We start from the raw sequence: 19,830 nt of genomic DNA on the forward strand, positions 1-19,830 counted from the left end.
CAGCATTGGGGTCAGATACTTCATCAATAACATCGCATTCATAACCAGCATTAAAAATAGATGTAGTAAGAAAGACAAGATCAAGAACGGAAGTTTGCCAAGTGAATTCCCGAACAATCTGGTGCAGGCCACAGGACAACGAAATGTGGACCAATTCCGCCCGATAGCTACTTTATGTCTGCTTAATGTCATAGTAGATCAATCAACACTAGGAACATTAAAATCGCCCATGCAGATAACATTGGACGAAGACGTATTATGACTATGCAAAAATTAACATAGATTGTGTATATGCTCAATATTAGAACCAGGTTGGGGCAAGGAGCACAGAAAAGTGAAAGTGAGATTGAAGAAATAGAGCAACACTGCCTCCTCTCCCGAATTTTCTGTCACGCCGAACCACTTTGAAACCAGGGGGAGTTACCTCAGAATCATGCACACCATCATGTAACCATGTCTCAGTAACGCCGATAATATGTGGCAAGACGAGACCAAGGAAAGACATTTAGAGAAATTGCTGACAAGGCTTCTTGCATTAATGTGTAACTCTTTAGGGAAAATTTTTTTAGCCAAATGCGACCGCCCAGGGTCGATTTTTTTTAAATTGCAGATTCCAATTTTTTTAGGGACTTATTTCGAAAAAAATTTACCGTAATTTTTCTAGGGTGACCATAAAAAAAAGGAAATAAACTTTGTGGGCATGCGCGACCCTCGCGCCTCCCCTGATGCTTTTCCCGCATAGCGCGTCTCCTGTAGTGCGGCTTCGCCGCACACGCGGCGGTCCGAGTGGTACAGGCGCAGTCCGAGAGATGGCGCTAGTGTTGCGCGGCTGTGGGGTTACCCTCAGCGGGAGAGACAAGGCGCGCTCTCTGGGGTTGGAGACAGCGAGCATCACGGACGTGGAGCGCCCCTCTTTCCCGGCGGGTCGGCGCGCCGCGGGGACGTCTCCCGCGAGCGCGCGGCGACCCAGGCTTCTGCGAGACCGCCTCGCGTGGCCGCCTTCGAACGCGCCACGATTCGCGTGACTATACACGCGAACGACCAGGCGTTGGGATCCAGCATGGGGCTCGCGAGGACGCGGTGAGTCGGACTTCTAGATTTGTCACGTGCCCATCGGCATGTTTTGTGGATAGCAACTCTGCTAGCAGGCATTGATGTATGAAAGGTGCAATAAATGCCCTTGTGATTGTTTGCACTACTGTGTTGTCGTTCCTTTGTCCCAAGAGTACGGTGTGAGAATCCCATTTCAGACCCCTCAACTTATAAGAATTAATAATTTCATGCATTTTTATACACATAGTTCAAGGCTTTGAAAATGCGCAGAAGAGAATATTTCGCAACTCTCACCTGTTCCTGCTCTTGCACTAATATTTACGTCTATAGTGTAATCGAACTGCGTAGGTGCGCGCACTCAAGAAAACTGTGTTGTTGTGTGCCCGTCACAAAAGCGAAACGGGTGACAAACTTCCGCTAATCTTCATCTTATCGCCAACCGGAGGCAATTAGTTTTCACGAGTGTCAAAAAAAGAAAGCCACGGAAACGCATGCACGACAGCATCCTTCCTATGCGCACCCTTGTGAGCACTAAACGAGCGAGAAACAACTGGTAGCCCTTTGAACGATTAGTAACGAGATAGCCATCAGTTTTGCAAGCGAAGAAAGCCGAAACCGCCAGCGGAACAAAAAACGAACTGCCACCCGCCCGTGCGTGTGCCAATGCGCGAGCGGTAGTATATATACGCGGCGGAGCAAACTAGCTCTAAAACAAACCATGCAATGAAAACCGAGAGAGGGAGGCGTGCGAAAAAAATTCTCTGTATTTTCACATAGTGGCAGCACACGATAGAAAAGAAAAAGTTTGGAAATTGGCCTACAGGTGGCGCCGTAAATATATGGCATCGACCATTTTTGGACTTGTTCGCGGCGCCGTATATTTACGTCATTGACCCTCAAAGGGTTAAAATGGAAAGTTTATTGCCAGTACTGTGAAGTCAAGGGGATTTGGTCCTAGCAAGTGTTTCGGCAGGTTTAGTTGAGCCAGTAGATGATCTGAGGAGAGTATTCGATGTGCTATCCCAGTCGTATCGTACCCTGTCAATAAATACATGGTCAAATCAAAGTTGGACAGATGAGCAACTATCCCTTTGAGAGCAGGATGGTTCGCAGAGCTTCTTGCGAATATTGCGAACCTGTGGCGAGAAGTCTACCTAATCCTGAAAATCAAGGAGCATGATAATAACGGGGCATGACCGGCCTCTGAAGTTATTGCCGAGTCTATGACACCTTTCGATACCTGGACATGCAATCTTAAGAGTGTCCTGGAGCCACTTAGCAATGTTGGAAGAAAGTTCCTTATAATTCTCGTTAGGGCCCTCGCTAAGACCATGTACCGTATTTTCGCTATTCTAATCACCCCCCGATTCTAAGCACCCCCCTATTTGTTTGGAAGAGTGCGTAGTCAAGGCCGCCAAGCGCGCTTGCTCACTCTGTCATCAAGCCGGAGCCATCAGAGTCCTGAGGTGGAACGGCGTCCGCGGCTTGAGTACGCCGTACAGCCGGACCGTACGGCTGTATGGCGAAAGCTGCAGAAAGCGTCCCCATCAACCATCACAAAGTGGATTTGGAAGCGGGTCCAAGTGGACGTTGTGGTCAAATAATTTAAGAAGTGCTCGATCATAAACCACTTCGATGGAACGGAAGACGACCTGCTGTGGGATACCGAGAGTGGCGGTTCAAGCGGTGCGGCAAACTCGAGTGGCAGTGATAGTAACTGAGCATCCGATACAAGCGGTGGGTTCACTGTCTGTACCGCTATTTCTTTTGAATGTTTGCAAAATGAAATGTTATTTCTCACAACCGCCTCGTCGTGATGTCGCAGCAAAAAGAGGGAAGGGGGGTGGGTCATCCTAGAGTTTTCTAATCTAAGCATCCCCCTCGCTTTGGGCGTTGCAATCGTGAAAAAAAGGGAGTGGTTAAAATTGAGTAAATACGGTATAATAATGTTGTTTCTACGTGACCTGTTTTCTAAATTGTCGTTTCTGCAAGAGAGAGTTGATATAGCGTTTTTTAATTGCTGGATTTGAGTGTATAGGTTGTCATTAGAATCCTGTGCACCACTAGACGTTGAGGGTGACTCCAGAGAAGATACACAAGCTTCCAAAGTCTCAAACCTCATATTGACTGGCGATTGAAACATTTTGATTTCCTAGCCAGTGTTGGCAGACAACTACTGTCGGAAGAAGCTATCCTCGGCCCATGGCCTGACACTGCAATTTCAATGCGTGCAACAAAAGTATTGTTGAAGTTCCTGCAGGACACCAAGCTCGACGAGCGGCTCTAGCGAGGCAACTGTCTCATGTACATAAGCACTCACCACATCTCTATCATCATCATCCATCCCAATACTTTCACTCCCCTTCCCTCTTCCCCAGTGCAGAGTAGCAGACTAGAGCGCACTAGCTCAGATCGATCTCTCTGTCTTTCCTATCAATAAATTCTATTCATTCATTGATTTCAGCAATATGTAAAGCCAGTTTCTTTCGACCATTTGGGAGTTGGGAGAGTATTTCCACTACTTCAGGTTGTTTATGAACATCTGTCACCGGGTTTGGGAGGCAGGATCATGCTGAGAATGAGCGTTGGGACCAGGGTTAAATTCCACATCGCCGCTCAATAAAAGCCTGCGGGCAGCATTTAATAGAGCATAATACAAAGAAATATAGACAAAACCATGGTTGCAGTCATGTGGGCAAGGGAACAGCAGCACATATCGGTCATCAGAATGGATGCACCGTGAATTGGCAAGTTAACATACCTGTGTGATGAACAGACAGTGGATCAACATGGCGCCCACACCACTGTTGCCTCGCCCACTGAAGAAGGGAACTGCCGGGGACGCTTTTATAGCTGTAAACCATGTCGTCGTGGAACCTTATCTGTAGATGATTGGGCAGTGGATTGTGACGTTAATCTTCTCCAGCGGAGCATGCGAGATATGGACCGATAATGCGAGGAGCAATCTGCCATTGTTATCCTCAAGGAAGATAGGGTTGACCACGCATTAACTGTCCGGCACATCTATGACACGGCGAGGGAACGACGATGATGCCAAGGGCAGCACGACATCAGGGATATGCGCAGCAGCATTCTCGTACATGGAGGCAGCAAGGTAGTCGGCAAACTATGTGATGAACAGACAGCGGATCAACATAGTGCACCTGTTATCTCGTGTTATCTCATAACATATCACCTGTTATCTCATAGTGCTGTCTGTTATCTCGCCCACTGAAGAAGGGAACTGTCGGGCACGCTTTTATAGCCGCAAACCATGTCATCGTGCAACCTGGTTTGTCGATGATCGGGCGGTGGATTGACGTTACTCTTCTCCAGAAGAGCATGTGACATATTGTCTAAACGATCCACAAGCAATAGGCCGGCACCTTCTTTTGTGCCACAGTAGCGGCGTAGAAGGGCCAAAGCAGCTACAGCCTCAGTTGAAGTTGGGAGCATGGCAAAATCAGCGCTCACGGGATCAACCTCAGCAGCATCTTTGTTTGGTCGCTATTTCCGCTGCGATTTCCACTTCCGCCAATTGAAGCATTTTTGAAACACTCAATAACAAAGTATTAAGTAGCGTCTGCCATGGGGTCTATGAGTGGGCCCAGTGAACGTGTGCTGTCGCGCACCTTTGTGAAAACAAACTGCCATTCCTCACGAGGCGCAGCAGGCACAGAGCGCGGCACCAAGGAGAAGTCAGTGCGGCAAATGCAATGCGTCGTTGATGTTGTCGAACTAGCCAAGCCACTGCTTGCTTACACCGCTGCCTTCAAATGGCACCCTCGGCGCAATAAATGTGTGCAGCTATAGTGCGCAGCTGTCGGGAACGCCTATCATGCCACTGCTGTCTCCGAGGGTATTGCAGAAAAGCTCCTCGCCTGTCAATGGAGCACACGTGGTTTATGGTAGCGGAGTTCAATATACCCATTTTACGTCTGACTCTGTACAAAATAAAAAATTAAAAATGTATGCGATTTTCCAGGTGATACAGAAAGTGTTCGATATACACAATAAGTCTACGTATCCATGTTCAATATATCGAGGTTGGACTCCTCAAAGTAAAATATGTCAGAAAAATAGCAAAGTATGACCTAAACACAACCTACAGACATGAGAGCACCAGAGTTTAATTTGAATATATCAGAAAACCTAATTCAGTTACGCATAAACTGAAACACAAACTCCCTTTCCAAGCAGCGCGGCCCGCTCGGTTCCTTGCAACAACACCATCACGCTCGCCTCCGTGCAACCGCAAGAAAGCTGCGGTTGCCAGGAAGCATGGCAAGCAGTCGGGGATCTTAGAAATATGTCACATTCCACTCTTAAGGGCGAAGCTGCATGGTAGGGCAGATGCATGGTAGTTGCCGGTTGGTCACCTGCGGACCTGAATGTCACTTCCGTAGCTGCCAGTCTAGCTTATGCGCATAACCTGAGGCCTGATCACCAGTAAGCCTCTTGTTAATGGCAAGCCTTTCACAACGGTTTGCTGTCTACCACTATTCTGGCCAACAAGCAATTTTCTTCATGACCACATTGCCCAAGTTGTAATGCCTACTGAGCGCTGTTTTCGTCTAGTGTCCATGAACAAAGTTAGTTTGGGGCCTAGTTGATGCAGACCTTTACAACATCTGTCTGGCACTCAGAAAGCGTAGAAACTACTTTACCAATGAAGGCGACAGTGCAGGGGCCAACCAGAAAGCTTGAAACCTGAACATTGTTAATGGCTGCCATTATTATGATTTAATATCCATGGATCACGTCCAAAAAATTGAAATACTATCCGAGATACAAAATTTCAGTCGCCGTTATACATTTTTTCCATGGAGGTGATGGTGGTACTTCAGGAACGTCTGAATAATCCTGTAGGTCCAAAACATCTGGTGACCAAAAACTGTTTCCCGGCGATAGTATGCATTGACAAAGCCACATATCTTGTGGTAGGGAAACTCTTTCAGATTTCGAATTCTGTTTTGCCACTACGTCTTAACAGCAAAGCGATTCTCGTTTAATTAAAAATATGAAAAAAAAGAAAAAAGAAAAATGAAAAAAATAAACTTGTGTCAAGTATGCAAGACAGAAATTGTATGGTGGCAAGCACATCAGATGTTTCTCTAAGATATTGTTGGTTTTACACAAGGAGCTGTGCAGGGGAGGTACTTACGCCAGTTATATTTCTCATTGTTTGCATAAGCAGCAGCACCAACAAAAGGTACTTCAGCAGCAGTAGCAGCAGCAGCCTCAACAACATCAGCAGCAGCAACATCAGGAACAGCAACCACCCTACAAATGGCAGCCCACAAACTTCTTGAAACGAACAACACCAAAGTACTTGCAGCACCTAATGTTGTTCAAGTACCAGCAGCCACAAACACTAAAGCAGGTGAGGCCACCTTTGCAGTTACTAAAAACTGTTTGATGTAATTGAATCTCCCTGTAACAATATGCTGAAAGGTGAAGAACATTTGTTACTGACAGCTAATAAACAAATGAGCAAATAAGCATTCCATACTCTTTTTTACTACAGTTAGTTCCTGCAGCATAATGGCAAAACTGTGTTGTTGGAAGGTGAATTTTCTGCTTCAAGCTTTGGATAAACTTCACGACATCCATTAAAGTAGTGTGTGACAGCCTGTGCCTTGAAACACCAGAAGCTTGTTACCATATCTTAGAGAATGCTTGTGTGGCTGGTTTGTCACATCTGAGTTATTAAAGGGGCCTTAAACCACCCTTCGGGCTTGGCCAAGTTTTGCTGCCATACGCGGTGTGCGGAGCTTGCAAGTGAATCGCGAAGTCACCTTTCTCTCAAATGCTCTCTTTTCACAGAAGGCCCTTTCCTCACTCTCTTCTAGATGCACCATTTTATAGTTGACGAAATTATCATTTCATCAATGTTTACTTCTCTTTACATTATTACTTCTACATTTCAATTAAATATAAAAATTATTTTCTGCTATCTCTAGCTTCAATGTCTTATTCTTTGTCTGGTTGTGACCAGGGTATCGAACCTCAATTGAACCGAGAACCGGAATAAACAACATTATTTGTGCTCGAACCGGAAATGAATGGGAACGTTACTTTTTTTTGTTTGCTCTGGAATGAAACTGAAAAGAAAAAGTAATGGCTTCTGGTTTAGGTCGGCTACCTTTTCTGGAGCTTTTCATCCATGAATTGTTTGCACTTGTGGCTCAACTATGCTACCTCACTTGTATATACACATCATCTTCCCATAATTTTAAAGGTAGCAGGACCATTAGTTTGGTTTTCGGCATATGCGGCAGGGGGCAGACTAGGTGGTCTGTTAACCTGACAATATTTGCATTGCATCCAATGCACAAACTTGCCAGATTGTGATGCTTGCAAAGTATCTGAGGCAGTGGAGTGCACATACTTGTTGCTTGTCCTCAGTGTGACTGTCAACTGCATTTCTTTGTTAGTGCCACTTAACAACAGGACGTTCAGTGAAAAATTGTTACTGGGCCATTGACCGGACATGTCAATGAAGCAAGCCATCAAGGCTCTCCTAAAATATTTAGTTAACTTGAACCTAGATTTAAGGCTGTGAATGGGCCCTTCCAACATGAACGAGTGTATAGTAGTCACATCCTACTACCTGTTCTTACCATTACTCTTCAGTCCCCTATATTTCTTCCTTTCCCTCTGAGCAGAGTATCAGCATGGAGGACTCAATATACACATTCCTCTCTCTCTCTCTCCCTCCCTAAAAATTAAAAAGAATATGAACTTATGGGGTTTTACATGTCGAAACGATGATCTGATAATGATACATGCTGTAGTGAGATACTCCGAAATAATTTGGCCCACCTGGGCTTCTTTAACATACACCTAAATCTAAGTACGCGGGTGTTTTCATATTTCGCCCACATCGAAATGCGACTGCCATGGCAGGGATTTGATCCTGTGACCTCGTGTTTAGCCGCTCAACAACATAGCCACTGAGCCTCAATAAAGCTTTGCTTCACATAGATTCCAGCATTGGTATTGGATCTGCACAATTATTTTGTAACTATGTACAGCCTGAAAAACAACATGCATAATCTTTCAGTGCAGCTTAGCAGCCAGCCATGTTGAGTTATTGCACAAAATAAATTTGCGCTATTTTCTTGTAAATTTTCTTTAGTTATGCAAATGAACTTGAACCGGTTCAAACCGGTCTGAACTGTTATTTTTTCGCTCGAGAGTTGAACTGGAACTGAACCGTTTTCAATGAACTGAAACAAAAACCAGAATTGAAAAAATTTGAGTTCAGCACTCTGGTTGTGACTAATAATAGAATTGTGCCACTGGAATTCCCTTATTTCTCTGACTCATGGTAGCACTGGGCCATTTAACAGGAAGGCCTGTAATTCTTAGAACTATTATAGGGAGTGCAACTTCACATCTGTGGCAGTACCAAGGTCAGTGGTTCACCCACTAGTACTTCAATCAAAAGTGGGAATTCTGCGCCAATTGCACCATTTTGATGCTGAAGCACATTGATGTGCCGCGCTGTGCTAAAAATGCTTTGGCATGCATCAGCGAAAGAATGCTGGTGTGGTGCAGGCATTGTGTTGTCGGTCTCCGAGCATGTGTAAAAATAACTTTTGTAATGTGGCAAACCAGCGGGAGCGAACAACTGCACCGAATTAAGCCTCCTGCACAGAACTAACGGTAGCAACATTCTTTTGTCTTGCTGCTTGAGCTGGTGAGCAAGGGCAAGCGAGTAGGTGTGGGGCTTATCTGGACCTCCCTCTTGGTGGAGCAGAATCGCATGGTTGTGGTGTCGGCGTTACCGTGTTAACACGCATGCGAGCACCTGCATGCTGCTGACGGCACTTGTGCTAGCACCCTAACATTTGTTCTTGATTAAGATCGCATTGACCACGAACCGTGATATTGCATCATTCACATTCTTGTGCAGTGCGATCGTCACAATAAAAAAGTGGTACCTGAGAGGGTGAGCAGCAAGGGGACTCTGGAAAGGAGAGGATGAAAGAGGAGGAATGTTGCTCCTTTTAACAAATTCAAGAGGCATGCACTCATTAACTAAATGTGAACTCCAGATGTCCAGATGCTGCTAGAGTCATATGCAAAATCTTGGTTTGAACTAGTTGGTACTGTAACATAACCTAGAAATGTGTTTGATTAAACCACTGTGGTGTTCACCAGCTCTAGCTTCCTCCTGACAACTTCTCTTGGAAAACACTTCCAGTCTCTTTACCAGCACTTAACTAAACAATAGGGGGGAAATGCCTTTAACTTGCTCTTCAACACTTCTTTAATTCTGCAGAATGCAAGGTTTTGTGATTGTTAACCCACTTAATTATAATAATACTCTAAATTAAAATTTGCATGCTCTAGATTGCCCAATTATAAGATTTATGTGTTACTAACTGCTCTAAAATCAGTATTTTTCTGCTCTTATCTACTCCTAAATGACAGTTTTTCTCCTAAAGTTGCTACAAAATGACTTTGGGCATTCCTAACCCTGTGTAACATTTGGTGTGCACAACTGGGGAATGTAGTGAATGAAAAAGGTGCGTTATCTTGAACAAGGCATCCACATAAGGGATCTTTGTTTGCGTATCTGTAGCTTAGTATGATAAGACGTAACATAAGCTTTCCTTATTATTTTGCAGTAAAAGTAGCATCACTGGAAGCTACCTCACCAGCAACATTGCCAGTATCAAGAGGCTCATTCGAGCGACATATGATAGCGCATAAATTCATTAATCTGGACCCGGCCAAAGCTTTTCCAGTGCGGGAAGTTGCAAATGTGCTGCAACGAGCGCCAGCAGGTGTGGACTCTGTAGCAGGTGAGACTAGCACTGGACTTTGCCAATGTGTGCAGCCACTGGATGTCATGATTGATAGAAATGCTGCTGGTTCCATTTGGTTCCAGAATGCAGCTTTCCAGCAGCTGCTCAAAGGCATGAGTCCTGGTCTGGCGTAGAATTTGAATGCTCCTACTGCAAAATATGTGGAAAAGGGGGAAGAATATTGTAGCAGTTTTGGGGTTGCGAAATTGGCAAAAAAAGAGAGACCCACAACAATGACAGATGTTTATCATCACATCAACAGACTCTATTTATAGATGTCAGCATTGACTTTCTAAATCATAAACAGTGAGGTATAATTTGCGCATCTTGCACATCATCATTGGCTTCAAGAGGTATGATTGCTGCAAGTGCATTTTATGATTGCGCCTTGAACTCTTAGCGAGTAACCGTGAAGTAGCACTGCTGTCAAGGAGCAGTTGTTCTGCACCTACCGGCATCTTGTGTCAAGATTCAATTGTGGGGTTTTACATGCCAAAACCACGATCTGATAATGAGGCATGCTGTAGTTAGGGACTCTGGAATAATTTGGACCACCTGTGGTTCTTTAACATGCACTTAAATCTAAGCACAGGCATCTTGTGTGAATTTATGTCACAGTTGTTACTATCTGCTTCACAATGTGCACGAACAAGATTTTGAAAATGTGCTGTGAGGTATGGCAGAATTGTAAGCCATTTGGAAACAGCTGCATGGTGTCAAAACAATTGGCAGCAAAGGGGAGAGAATGCAGTCGGCTTGAGGCTTAAGTCGAAACATGGCAGGTATACGGTGCATTCAAACGTGGAACTGCATGCTTGTGTGCTGGTGCAACACTCACTTTAGGTTTTGTGATTTCTCGCAAGCTCCTAGTTGTCATGGCACCCCTCTGCAGGCACAATGAGGTATCGATTGTACTAGATCCGACACTAGATTCCTATTTTGCAAGGACTCTTTCGGGGTGGTGTGTCCGCATATTGTACATTGTGCACAAACCTCCGGGTTCATAAGTCTCTGCAAGTTTTAGTTTTCCTTTTATGGAAAAATTTATTTATGATTCATAAAAAACTCACTGAAACGAAATCACAAACTGAAGTTGTTGTAGAGATTTTTCAGATTATTGTCGCCTAACTCATTGTGCAGGAATGGATAATGTCGTATTGTAGTGGAATTTTGTTTAAAGTGAAGTTGGTTGTGGCACAATTTTACTGTGCAACATTATGCTAATTGAAATACTGAAATGCATACTATTTCTTTGCACATACCATCATATTATTTAATAAGTTTCTTTTGCAATACAGCGGACTTCTTTTGGCTATGTCTTCCATCAATTCGCTCTTATAGATAGAACAAATTGAGCAATTCAATTTCAGAAGCCAATACAGCAGAACCTCGTTGATGCATTACCGTGAGGTACGTTTTCCCGGCGCCAACATTCGCATTTGAGAACAAAAAGAATGACCCAATAGAGCTAAGCTTATTTTTTACCGGTTCATATGTTCCCGGAAAACATCGTTTTTCGGCATCAACGTTCAGTACACTGCCAAATTGCAATTGTATGACGCATTTTCCGGCCGCTAGATCCCATGTAAACCAGAAAATGCATGAAGCGCACGCGATCAAGAACAGTTTATAGCTGCCCGCCGCTTCAGCTTCACTGCAAAACTCACCCGTCCGTCTCACGTGAAAATGCCAGCATACACTCAGTTTCTCACTTCGGTACCAGCAAATCTTCCAGGGTCATCGTAGGCAGCGTTCACAGCTATCACTGCTAATCCTATTGCGATAACCATCTTCGCCTATCTGTTCCACAGCACGTGGTGCCATCGGAAGCATAGCACACACTTTTAATAGGCGATAACCGAAACGCGTCATCGTTCCCTGCTGCAGACTGCGATCGTATATGCTTTCCGGCCACTAGATTCCATGTGAAGAAGAAAAGGCATGAGGCATGTGTGATCGAGAACAATATATAGCTGTCCATCTCACATGAAAACGACGATGCGCAGTTTTTTATTCCGGTACCAGCAAATCTTCGGCCAGGTCATCGCTTGCCACATTCACAGCTACCACCGTCATACCTATTGCGATAAGAATTTTCACCTATCTAGTTTACAGCGCGTGGTGAGTAGTGCCGTTGGTAATATATTGCTCGCTTTTAGTAGGTGATAATCCAAGTGCGCCGCCGTTCCCTGCTGCAAGCCGTGCTATGTGGGCCTCGTGTTTTGCATTGGCGCCATCCATCGTCGCCCACTATCTCGATTTGTTTCAGTTTCCCGTCGCCCTCTTAAACACCACGCAACAGAAAAACAACAAAACGTGTCTTGGGTCGCCGGAGCACCACCAGCTCAACGTGCATTGGTGTCTCATGCACCAACGATCTGCGTGACACCTCGCATTTTGTAGATGTCAGCAACATTTGAATCTGTCAAATTTCTTTGGTTCGGATCGTATGTTTTCCCTGTTAGTACATTTTTTCTCGCTGTTTTTTCCAAAGTGTATGAACGAGCTTCTACTGTAATCATGGAATATTTAGGTAAAGAAGATTATGTAAAGCTAAAGAATATTTTGCCTTTCATTGTAATTCAATACACCAGATGATTCAACCAGTTCACACAGTCTATGATGGCTGAGTAAACAGAAATTGACTTTGCTTTTTTAGCTGCCACAACAGATGAGAGCTGAGAAAAAAATTCTACAGCATAATGTAACATGTGTAAAAAGCCACTCAGTCTTTGTAGTTAGCCTTAGTTGACTACAGAGCTTAGGTGCACATGTACCCATGTTTTAAAGGGCCCCTCATCAGGCCTTACTGCAAACTTTAGTTACGCATTAAAAATTGTAGGGTGTCATCTAGGGAGTGTTTTACCGCAAGAATATTTCAAATTGCTTCATTATTAAAGGAGATAGAGAAAACGAACTGTTTCATTGCCATGCTGCCAGGAGGCAAGCTTCACAGACAACGCAGACACTCTCCTCCCACCTCGACTAGTGTCAGCAAGCGGCGACACTTCTACCCTGCTTTCTATTAGAGAATACAGACTGCGTCACATTTACGTCATGATCGCCACCTCTCATGTTTCGTTTTTAAAAATTATTATTTCTCTTTTTGCTGTGCTGCACACTCCGAGTGGTGGTATGAGTCTTTCTGCATTGGACAATTTATCATGGTCACGTGCCATAATTGGTGATGCTGAATGCAGTGCATTTTACGTAGAGGCATTTGTACATGTGACCTTGACTTTGTCTTGAAGTGAGGATCCCTTGAGAGGAAAGGTGCACCGGCTTCTCCTTGAAATGTTTTTGCAGCATGTAGCCATTAAATACTTCGTAGACACAATTGCCATATCATGGTCTATGCGCCACACCTTTCAGTTTGCAATGCCCAACTCTGATGAGGAGTCACTGAGGATGGATACATTTGTCGCTGACATGCAAAGAAAAACCATGCCATGTCTCATGCCATCTTGTGATGTATCTTTTTGCTTGCTTTAATGTTGGGGCCAATTCTATAGCAAGATAAGGCATGTCTGATGAAATTGTGCATGTGTTGCAAATAATGTTGTGTATTCTTGAATACATGAGCAAGAGTGAATAGTCTGCAGTGTGCAGTGAGACATATAAATAACTAACGCACCTAACCTGAGGGATTAGGTTCAGTGACTGATGAATGTGTTGCTCGTTTTTCTATGCACAAGTTCACCCAATAAAATTAGATTTTTAACTCACAGTTTTGGAAGTGTTTGGTTCTTCACCATCACTAGAAATGACAGTTGACCACATGCACCACTGATGATGATGCTGCAAATGGTGCTCCAGTGAAGTCAACAGAGGGACTCGCCTTTGTCGCCTGCTGTGCTTCAGCTATAATAGCTGCATTTTTATTTGTTTGCTCGTGCTCTGTCTGCATGCTCTTGTAGCACAACGCTGTCCAATTACTGCCTGTATTTTTACAGTGAATAGGTTTGGTAGGCTCTTTCATCCGTTCCTGCGGTTGGTCGGCGATGGTCAGTTGTTGAACTTGGTGCGAGGGAAGGCTAGGAAATGTGCCGAAGTAAGGAATTCATGCTCTCGAGTGACCAAGTTACGAGGATGGGCCGGAGGGAAGAGGGGCGTACTGTCACGGGTGAACGCTCGTGCAGCTGAGTTGCGGGGAAGGGTGGAAAGAAAGAGCAAAGGGGTACTGTCACTCGCTCGTTCGTTTCAGGAAGATGAGGGAACCCACCAAGGGAAAGGGCACATGCTTTCTGGCAACTGAGTTGTGGGAACGGCGGGTGGAACGAGGGAGGAGGAGGAGGATGGGGGGCCTGTTGCGTGCGAGCTCTCGTGCAACTGAGTTGCGGAGATGGACAAGAAGGGCAGAAGTGACTATCACTTTCTTTTATTCTCCATTAGGATTTGCTGCAAGGCATAAAGAATACTGTTGCTTGCTTGCTTGCTCGTCCATTTGTTTGGGCTATTTGCTTAAATTGGCAATTGTCATCGATGGTCACCGCATAATTTTTTCTAGTGTTAAGTTTACAAATGGCAGCATAGGAGGACAGGAAACATTATACATTTGATGTATTTTCTCGTATAGCTGCCTGACATGGTAGCCCAGATACTGTCGCATTGCACTGCTGAGCTTAAGATTGCACGTTTGATCCCAGCCACGGCGGCCACATTCCAGAGTGAATGATTTAGATAACTTAGATTTAGGTGCACGTTAAAGAACTCCAGGTGGTCAAAATTAATCTGGAGTCCACTACAGCATGCCTCATAATCATAGTGTGGCTTTGGAACGTAAGGTCCCAGAAAATTAAGAAAATTTATTTTTTCCATGTAACCATTGTCGTCGCGGTCAGGGACACAATCATGTGGGTCACTCGTAAGGTTTCATGCTGAATGAGTAAACAAGGCTACGCAGCTTAGGGATCTAAGCACAATCGTAGGTCTCGTGTGCAAAATTTTACATTGGCTAAGCAGCATTGTAGCTGAACGCAAATTTTACACTTCGCTCATAATTCTAGTGACTTGGTGTTGGATATGTGATACTTTTGCTGGCAATAAAAATGTAGTATTCTCACTGACAAGCTCTTTATCTCAAACATTAGTTGTACCACGATCTATCATGTTTCACAATCGTCAAGCACGTCTTACACATTTCCTCTAAATATATGTCGTTAACACTTCCCAATGTGAAAATTTTGTGCTTAGTTAGGTATGTTAGCCCAACAGTATTTCTGTTCCAACACACTTTCAAACTAAATTCACTCGGAAAACATCACTTTATGAGCGTAAGAATAAAAAATATCACGCTATAAAAAAAAAAACCTCTCGAGATTTTATTGCATCTTTGCACATCCTCCTTTTATTTCCTTGTGTGTCTAAACTCTAGCTACCTATTTGGTAAAGTACTAGAAGAAACCCAAGCTCCTCAATTTTATTGTCTTAGATTCAAATACATATGACACACTTACAGAACAAAATGTATAGAAAATGGTTAATCGAAGTAAAGGTTGTTGTTTTGCTATGTGATAGCACTAATTCTTGTCACTGGATGAACCTCACCTGTGCAATGTGCCTGCTACCTATGGCAGGAGCAAAGAAAAGTTGGGAGGGCTGAGTAGACACACATGCAAGGACAAGCTGGGTCACGGTAAAAGTAATCAAGATGAATTATTTTGCAAAGTCAGCACTGTAGCAAAAGTCTATGTAACTTTGTCTGCTTTACCCCCTAATTTTGTCTGCCTTTCTATCAGACATTTCAGACATTTCATAATCACCACAAACCTGTGTATGCATGGTCAGTGGTACACATTGAAATGTAGACTAGCTATTTGCTGCTTGTTTAGTCAATTTTGTGGTGTTGACACCAGTCCTCTAAGAATTGTGACGTGCAGAATGGTCCCGCTAATTAACTGCTGTCAGAGTGATTCATTAGCAAGTGGGATGATCTGATAAATGCTATTCTCCATACTTTGCACTATCAGGAGCAGTGGTGACAACAGTCAAGACCAACCAAAATGAGCCAATTTGCAAGCCTACTGACACAAGCATGGACTTGGTGCCAGAAGTTGACTTGCCACTAGTCCCGATGGTGTTGGAGAATGTTGCCGGTAAGGCCTGCATAGCCACAAGCAGGAGAAATGATTTCCAGTGTCTGTAATGGCTGGTTCTTTTAATATGCAACCATGCAGTTGTTTAACATGTTTCATTGAACTAAGTAGCATGTCAGGTACAAAAGATAATGAATGAAAGACATGATGTGCACTGTTTCAAGTTCAACATCTAAGCTACAAGCTTGGGCTTCCAGTAGCTACGAGTGTAAATGGGCTTTGCTGTGTGGGCTTTGTCGGTACTTGTAGTCGTAATGTTGGTGGAGGTGCATGCAGTGCTCCAAGATTGCCATCGAGTGTCCCTACCCAAACAAGTGGCCTTCATTCCTTACTTGTTATATCAGCAATACCCAGTCCATATTTTCATTCTTTAGTTCAGATAAGTGTTTCAGGATGCACCTACCACCTATCACTATTTTACGTGGTTTTTCTCAGTGTGATGTTATTGGATGCAGGATCACTCTAGAAAGAGGCAGAAGCAGCACGCCGAAGCACAAACACACATCAGACTTGTATTAACGCACATAGAACATAGAAAACGGCACATACACGTGACAGTTCGCCAAAATACCTTCTAGACAACATGCAACTATATATATGTAATTGGTCAAATGTAATCGGCCTACAGTTCAGGCGGAAGCACATGTCGCCGCGTCGGAGACATCGTGGAACTGATGTCGGCCAGCAAGCTCGGACCGCCTCGCAAGGCTCAGGTGGCCCTGCGCCTCTGTCAATATACCCGAGCCTCCGTGTGCCTGGTTTCCCTCTGGCGGGGTTTGCGCTCGGGAGCCCACAGCAGCAGCCACCGGGTCACGTCCACAGCTGGCGGGGTAGCCCTGTGGCCGCTCACCCGAACGCTCGTTCACCCAGGTTCAAGACCGCCAGCCCTCCTGGACCAGTTGTCCAGTGGAAGAACTGGGCGAGGTAGCCTCTCAGTGGGTGACAGCGTTGATTTGGGTGTGTCGTAGTGACACGGGCGGCCATAGCTCCTATGGGCTGGACGCCCAGCGAGGAAGCTCTTTTCTCGAACGCCGAACCTTGCGCACTGCTCACGCCACGGACCACACTCTCTCGCGCCACGCTTTTTGAAGCACCACTGTCGATGCTCCCAGATCGGTGTTGATGATGATGGCTCTCTTGCGGGTATTTGCAAAGAGTCAGTGTCCTCTTCACCACCACACGGAGCACTGCCTTCATATGTTTATGCTTCCTACTTCCGCGTACCATATTATCGCACTTAGCACGATAGAAGTGACCCTGGGATGTATGAAAGACAGAAGTTGGGGTTATGAATAGAATTATTCGTACACTTTGCACTGCTGTCTAAAACCTGGATCACTGGAAATGTGTTGTTGGTACTGTCACCATATTGAATCTGTCAGCCTTGCATGTAAAGCAGAGGGTGACTTCGAGGTTAAGGATTCTAGGAAAAAAACCTTGCCTTATATTTGAATAAATATGGTGCCTACATAGCGCGTGTAACAGGAAAAGAAGTGCAATAAACACACAACCAAGGAAATATTTTAACAGTTGGTGGTGCCATCAATTCATGATGGTTATGAATGATGGTTATGATGATGGTTATGAATTCATAACCATCATCCTTCGCATGTTAAATTGTATCACTTCATTATTTTGTGTACAAAATATGTTTCAGGGTTCGTAGTGTCCCTTAAAGCCCTTGAAAACTCTGCAATAGTAAGATAGCATTTTGAACGGCTTGAAAATGCTTAAATATATAAGTCCTTAAATTTCCTTGAATTTCGTCATAAATTTTCATTCAGCCAGTTTTTAGCGGATGCCTCTTGAACGCCTGGCAACTATGTACTCGAGCCAACAAGGCATCCAATCCAATTTGTTTCTGTAGCCACAACACAGTAGAGTGGTGTTAGCGCTCATGGTGGCATTAATGCAAGGAATCCACCCAGCCCATCGACGAATACATCCAGTAGTAGAAATGAAGGAAAAATGTTTTATTTTACATTAGTTACACGGCTCCAGTTATGAAGCCCTCTCCATGCAGGAGCATGTTAAACGTCCGAGCTCACATCAAGACATGTCAGCTCCACTGCACGAAAAGTCTCCGCTTTTAATACCGTCGTCTTCCCTAGGCGACTCGACTAGGGAACCACAATAGTCGAATCGGTTGTAATGCCCATGCTATTGCAACGTTCGCAGCACGCCACCTCCAAAGCATCCCCCCTCTGATGGTGTAGAATATGTAGCAGGATAGCACCGTGGTAATCCAAGGTCGGTGCCATCCTTTGGTAGCATTTGACGTTGGCCCTTTTCATCATTAGTTCAGGCTGTCAGGTAGTGTTGGGGGGGGGGGGGAGGTGCCGTTTCTGGACCCGTCAGCAGTTAGTGTCAACACTGCGTTGACTTCTTGGTATACACTGATGGATTAGTGGGGGTTGCATCATTGCAAAGGGCTAATTAATGTCTTTGGTTGTGCTGAGATGTAACAGTGGTTACAGCGGCAGCAACGACCAAAGCTAAGCCTAAGCCTAACTTCGTTGTGTGAAACATGGTGTGCGGATAATCACAGTCATGTCAGTCAGTCATGCGTAGAGGACGTGTAAAAGCACTTTTATGAGAGCAGTCAACGCGACTTCGTCATCGTCTCCGTCTTTCCACTCGCGCGCTACTTCAGCGTCGTTCTCATCACCTGGCACATACCCGCGGCGACCATATAGGATGTGGCATTTGCCCTCCCTTTGACCAACCGCTGAAGGCTGTGCACAGACGGTGCAAAGTTGAGGTCATGAGGAAATGTATGGCTTCATACGAAGCACGTGCACAACCACGGGCAGATGCTGCCGGCGTTTGGAGCAGTTATGGCTGTCGGGGACAACTTCATAATTCACATCGCTGATGCGGCGCAGACTTGTGTACAGGCCGAAGTATCTTCGCAGGAGCTTCTCAGACAGCCCCTGCCGACGAATCGGAGTCCAGACCCACACCTGGTCACCGACGTTGTAAGTGAAGGGTCTGTGCTGAAGATTGTAGTGTCGGGCATCGTATTCCTGTTCTTGGATTCGCAAACACGCAAGCTGCCTGGCTTCCTCTGCCCGTTGCGTAAACTCCTCACCACCAGTCTCGCCGTCACCGCACTCGTGTGGCAGCATTGCATCCAACATTGTTGTCACTTCGCGTCCGTAAACGAGGTTGAAAGGTGTCACACGTGTTGTCTTTTGGCGAGCCGTGTTATACGCAAATGTAACGTATGGTAAAATCTCGTCCCAGTTCTTGTGGTCGACGTCGATGTACATACGTTCTGTCAGCCCATTGGTTTGGGGATGATAAGCCGTGGTCTTTTGGTGAGTGGTACCACTTAGTCGCAACACAGTATCCAGAAGCGCAGACGTGAACGCAGATCCTCTGTCTGTTATAACCACTGCGGGAGCACCATGCCTTAGGACGACGGCTTCGACGAAAAATCACGCTGTTTCAGCTGCTGTTCCATGTTGGATAGCACCTGTTTCGGCGTATAGAGTAAGATAATCCGTGACTATGATTATCCATCTATTTCCGGCAGTAGACAGTGGAAACGGACCTAAAAGGTCCATGCCAATTTGTTCGAACGCCGCTTGCGGTATCTGAACGGGATGCAGCAGTCCAGCTGGCTTGCCGGGTAGGGCTTAGCGGCGCTGGCAATCCAGGCATGTCTGTGTGTAACGTTTCATGATCGACGCAAGTCTTGGCCAATAGTACTTTAGCCTAATTCTTGCCAATGTGCGGGTGTATCCCAAGTGACCAGCGGTCGGCTCGTTGTGACAGGCATGTATGACTTCGTCGCGAAGAGATGCGGGAATGATGAGTAGGTAGCTGCTGCCATTAGATGAAAAGTTCTTTTTATAGAG

The 19,830-nt window shown here is 45.0% G+C and overlaps 1 protein-coding gene and 1 long non-coding RNA gene across 9 annotated transcripts in view; one reads left to right on the forward strand and one right to left on the reverse strand.

The window, feature by feature from the left end:
• Positions 1-19,830, forward strand: part of LOC135918999 (transcriptional regulator ATRX homolog) — a 145,771-nt gene that overhangs the window by 84,480 nt on the left and 41,461 nt on the right. For 6 of the 8 annotated variants that reach the window (XM_065452733.2, XM_065452735.2, XM_065452731.2 and 3 more), the window contains 3 exons: positions 6,251-6,436; positions 9,693-9,869; positions 15,842-15,967. In XM_065452733.2, the coding sequence (XP_065308805.1) occupies positions 6,251-6,436; positions 9,693-9,869; positions 15,842-15,967 (489 nt within the window). The remainder of the gene's footprint in view (positions 1-6,250; positions 6,437-9,692; positions 9,870-15,841; positions 15,968-19,830) is intronic. The other 2 variants (XM_065452736.2, XM_065452737.2) reach the window with 2 other exon arrangements.
• The window catches only part of LOC139057410 (uncharacterized), a 166,244-nt gene that overhangs the window by 50,915 nt on the left and 95,499 nt on the right, over positions 1-19,830 (reverse strand). The gene's annotated exons all lie outside the window — the stretch shown is intronic.

This window comes from Dermacentor albipictus, chromosome 3, assembly GCF_038994185.2.
Source record: "Dermacentor albipictus isolate Rhodes 1998 colony chromosome 3, USDA_Dalb.pri_finalv2, whole genome shotgun sequence".
Lineage (NCBI taxonomy): Eukaryota > Metazoa > Arthropoda > Arachnida > Ixodida > Ixodidae > Dermacentor > Dermacentor albipictus.